The sequence below is a fragment of the Eucalyptus grandis genome, chromosome 8, assembly GCF_016545825.1.
Source record: "Eucalyptus grandis isolate ANBG69807.140 chromosome 8, ASM1654582v1, whole genome shotgun sequence".
NCBI lineage: Eukaryota > Viridiplantae > Streptophyta > Magnoliopsida > Myrtales > Myrtaceae > Eucalyptus > Eucalyptus grandis.
The window spans coordinates 24,450,515-24,455,059 of NC_052619.1; the positions used below are offsets into that span (position 1 = coordinate 24,450,515).

General features: G+C 53.0%; 1 protein-coding gene across 1 annotated transcript; it reads left to right on the forward strand.

Annotated features, from left to right (window-relative positions):
• Window positions 1-552: 552 nt before the first annotated feature.
• On the forward strand, window positions 553-2,413 carry LOC104457273 (cyclin-dependent kinase inhibitor 1). The gene is made up of 4 exons (XM_010072212.3): window positions 553-1,192; window positions 1,313-1,374; window positions 1,563-1,745; window positions 1,979-2,413. Exons 1-4 carry the CDS (start codon window positions 1,079-1,081, stop codon window positions 2,067-2,069), a joined length of 450 nt encoding a protein of 149 aa, XP_010070514.2. The 5' UTR covers window positions 553-1,078; the 3' UTR covers window positions 2,070-2,413.
• Window positions 2,414-4,545: the final 2,132 nt, after the last annotated feature.

The following is a 4,545-nucleotide window of genomic DNA, read 5'->3' on the forward strand; positions in this document are numbered from 1 at the left end:
TATCATACATGTATGTTCTTGGACCATGAAGATCGTAAACTCGATATCAAAAGGTAGGAAAAAAGGAATCTCTATACATGAGATGGTAAAGTGAGCGTAACACACGAACCTCTAGTGTAGTTCGTGAGAACGACATCCGGCGACCGAGAAATCTCCTCCCGCAGTCTACGGTTCGCGAGCCGTACGATTTCCACCTCCCGTCCTACGCCCAAAAAAAAAAGAAAAAAAGAAAAAAAAGGGGGATAAATTTTCAACACCGACTGTTGGATCGCCCGCTCACATTCCTTTTATCCAATCATTGCCTCTCTCTCTCCTCCCTCTCTCTCTAGAGCCAGTTCTGGCGACGTCCACGTGTTCAGATCCTACTGGCGGAACTACCGGCGCGATTTCGAGAGAACGGACCCCCCCCCCCCGGCCCGATCCACATAACGGCGCCGTCAGAATTCCCGTTTCCGGATTCCCCCCCGTCACTGTGCGACGGACCCCTGGGGGGGGACCACCCCGCACCCCCGTTAAATTAAAACCCCGGCCGCATCCTGACCGTCCAAATCTCCCTTTCTCTCTCTTACCCCCGTCGTCGTCATCATCACCACCACCCCTCCTCTCTCTCTCTCTCTAAAATTGCCTCCCTCCCTCTCTTTCAGTGAGATGGTCGAGCAACGAGGAGTCGCAGAGACCTAGACGCACCAGGTTCCTAGAGAGAGAAAGAGAGCAAGAGAGGATTTTAGAGAGAGAAAGAGAGAGATGGTGAGGAAGTGCAGAGGTAGCGCGGAGGTGGCGGTGATGGAGGTGCCGGTCGTCGGCGTGAGGACCCGAGCTCGGGCCAACCTGGCCGCCGCGGCCGCTCCGTCCCCCCGCCGCCGCCAAGGCCCCCGCCCGGCCCGCGAAGCGGAGGAGGGTCGGAGCAGCGCCGCACGGCCGGGGCGAGGAGGTGGCGGAGGAGGCGGCGGAGGAGCTGAGGTCGTCGTGCGGCTCGCCGCCGTGCGACGACGATCGCCCGCTCGCCCGGAGCGGAGGCGGCGGCGAGGCGACGACGCTGCCGGTGGATTCGCTGCGCCCGGCTCCGGCGGGGGAGGCGATGGGGGATCGCTGCCGGAGCCCTAGCTCCTGCGATCTCGCCTCGGTGTCGTGCTGCTCGAGCAACGGATCGAGCGAGGGAGAGAAGGAGACGATCGATTTCGTAGATCTGGAGGTGAAGATCCTAGGGAATTATACGGTCCGAACCGCGGCGTTTGCGCGGCCGATTCGAATTTGCGTGTCGTGTTAGTGCGAGAGGAAGAGGCTGAAAAATTAATGTGCCCGGTTTTTGCAGGAGGAGAGCGACGGAGGAGTCGACGCCGCCACGTATCGCCGCCGCCGCCGTCGCCGTGGGAGGTCGGTGATCTATCCGTTGAACTAGAATTTGAACTTCACTTTGGAATTCTACCTGTCCAAGGGTTCCACGGCTTTTCGAATCCGAATCACGCGAACCAAACGGCTCTTCGCCTTTTTTCTTCCTCCTCTCTTTTCGCTTCTCCACCTTTCTTTTTGGTTTTGGAATTCAAACTTTGTGAATTTCGCAGGAGAGAGAAGACGCCGCCGTCGAGCAGCGAGGTCGGAGCGGAGTCCGACGACATGGGGTCAGCTTCCAAGCCGACGTCGGAGGCCAACTCTCGCTGGAGACCGAGAATGCCGACGCAGGCGGAGCTCGACGATTTCTTCGCCGTCGCCGAGAAGAACCACGCTCTCGAGAACTTCAAGGAGAAGTGAGTTGAAACAAACTATAGCTCATCACATTCTCCTTCCGTTTCTCAGCATTTCGCCAACATTCCGGTCTTCATAGCTGCGAATTTTTTCCCTTGTCCTTCCGAGTGGGCCATCGTTTTCCCACTGTTTCTCGGGAAAAGAGGCCCGAGAAAAAAAATTCTTTTTCTGCAACATGGGTCGCGTTTGACGGCGAGCAATAATCGGACTTCTTGGTGGGTGTTTGTGGTTGCAGGTACAACTTCGATTTCGTCAAGGAAGAGCCGCTGAAAGGACGCTACGAGTGGTCTCGGATAGGGAGCAATCCGGCCGGGAGAAGCGACTGATCATGGTCGTCATCACCGTCGGGGGAGGATGGCATCGTCCATGCACTATCGTCCATAATTTGTCACTGTTTTTTAGGGGGGTACTTCCTCCATCTGAATAGTTTCTCGAATCTTTAGTCCATCAGGTCAGCTTATTTATCTCCTTACGTTCCTGTACAGCATCTCTCTCTCTCTCTCTCTCCCTCTCCCTCTCTTCTGTAGTACAGTAGTGTTAGGGTATGGGTTTAGGAAGACGAAGGAGTTCTGTTCTCCGGTACGGTGTTGTATACGGAGGAGAAGAACCCCATCTCCTGCCCAAAAAAAAAAAACAAAAAGAGCATCAAGGAATTGTTATTCTTATCGAATAAAGTTGGAGAAAAAGAAAGAGTCGGAAAAATCCGCGTTCTTTTCAGCAGAGAAAGAAAGAGACGGTGGGGTGCGGCGACAGAAATTCTCCCCGCCTCCCCCACCCCGCATGTACCCATCTCCCCCAAATTCCGCGTCTCTTTCTCTGCAACTTCTCTGCTACCACTCTCTCTCTCTCTCTCTCTCTCTCTCTCTCTCTCTCTTCGTTTCTCTTCCTAGTACCCGCTCAGCTCTTTCTGCATTTATGGTTCTGCAAGATCTTCTTCCCACCCCGCTCCTCTCCTCTTCCCTTCCACTCCACCGTCTTCATTTTGTCCGCTTCCTCCCTCTTTTTCAACGACGAGAAGAGAACGTCACCAAGTACAAATTTTTTACTTTTTTTTTATATTCGATCGATGCTGAATTTTACTTTGTGGGTAATTCTAAAGGATAAAGGTGAATAATTTTTTACTTGGGCGTGTTGGGTTTGGGAGGAGGAGGAGGTGGGGCAGGGTGGGGAGAATGGCGCCATGCCGTGTAAGCCACGGACACGTGGTGGCAGGAACGGGAAGACGAATCATCTCATACAACGCAGACAATCCCCCTCCCCCAACCCATGTGACGCTCTCTCTCTCTCTCTCTCCTTCTCGCTCGTGCTTCGCCCATCGAAGGGGGCACATATCGAAGCCCTTTCTCAAGTACGCACGACCCAATTGGGGCGAGAAAGGAGGGGAAAGAAAAGAAGAGCAAAGTAGGCGAAAAGGGGGGAGGGAAGATAGAGAGCGGGAGAGAAGAATCTTTGCTATTTCCGGTGGTCAGAAATTGTCTCCCCGAGTGCGCAACTCCGCACCCGTCTCTTTCCTTCCACGCTCGAGAATTCAATCGTTTTTAGACCGACCACCCCACCCCCACTGCAATCATCTCCTCCGCCACTTCGCCACCCCCATCCGTTTCATGGGCAGACACAGATGGATAGAGAGAGAGAGAGAGAGAGAGAGAGAGAGAGAGAGAGAGAGAGAGCTGCATGTGTTATGGCAAAAGGTGGTGGTCCTGCAAAAATAGTGTTGGAGAGTAGGGGAGGGAGACGTCCATTGAATTGGTTAATTAATGACGTCGAGCGGCTTTTCTTCAGATTCATTATTTCGTCTTTCTTTCTGGACATTTTATAAATAATGGCGAAAGGAGGACATTTGTCACTTAGTCCTATGATTGCTTAGGCTTGAGAGAGCGGGCACATGGGTGGCCAAAGATTCCCTTCAGTTCTCTGCGCCGTGCCCGATTCAACGGGAGGGGCAGGAGTGGCGATTCTTCCCCCCTTTCCCTTCCCTTTTTTCTCCCTTGTTCTTTGCTGCTTGCTCTTTTACGATGTATATCATTACAGCAGCAGCAGCAGGCAGGGCGATCGACTGCGAAAGTGGCTGCTTTCCCGTTGCGGAAAATGTGCACGATCATTGCAGCACGAAAAGAGAGACAGAGAGAGAGAGAGAGAGAGAGAGAGAGATGCCGTGATGATTCTGAGAGAGATCATCTGGCAGCGTGTGTCACGCAATGGTGGCAGCAGCAGCAGCAGCACGGGCTCGGTCCGTATCTTTTGCCCTCAGGGAATTTAGGAGGCGACGAATTTGGAGGAGGAGGACGACGACCCGCTCCTCCCCAAATTCGCACCCGAAACACCAACCCCATTCATGCGATAAAGCCATCCTTGGCTTCTTCCCCGTCACAAAGGAAAAGAGAGAGATTAAAAAAAAAAAAAAAAAACATCTTTCGTTTTCTTTCAAAATTCTCTTTTGCCCCACTTCCCTTTTTACCCTTCTTCATAATTGTGCTTTGAGAGAGAGAGAGAGAGAGAGAGAGAGAGAGAGGGGGGCTTTGACTGATTGTTCCCAAGTTTTCAACTTCCACGCTTTTATGACTAAATTGAATGTGGCCGTTCGTACAACCCCCTCCTGCCTTCGGCCATACCGATGGGGGGCTCCCTGCTCTTCTCCCGCTCTGCTCGTGGAGTCATGTCATTCCCCCTTATTGCTGCTGAATCGGAATCTTCTCTAACTACAGCAATGCGATGGCTTTCCGTGCTTTCGCTGATTGCGGGAAAAAAAACCTCGTTTGGAATTTACTCGCTGACACACTAGCCCCCGAAATGGAAACTCAG

Excerpts from the sequence above, each read along its gene's own strand:
- LOC104457273 (XM_010072212.3), top strand. The coding sequence starts at position 1,079 with ATGGGGGATCGCTGCCGGAGCCCTAGCTCCTGCGATCTCGCCTCGGTG. Across the intron at positions 1,375-1,562 it reads CGCCGCCGTCGCCGTGGGAG|GAGAGAGAAGACGCCGCCGT; the intron begins GTCGGTGATCTA and ends TGAATTTCGCAG. Across the intron at positions 1,746-1,978 it reads CTCGAGAACTTCAAGGAGAA|GTACAACTTCGATTTCGTCA; the intron begins GTGAGTTGAAAC and ends TTGTGGTTGCAG.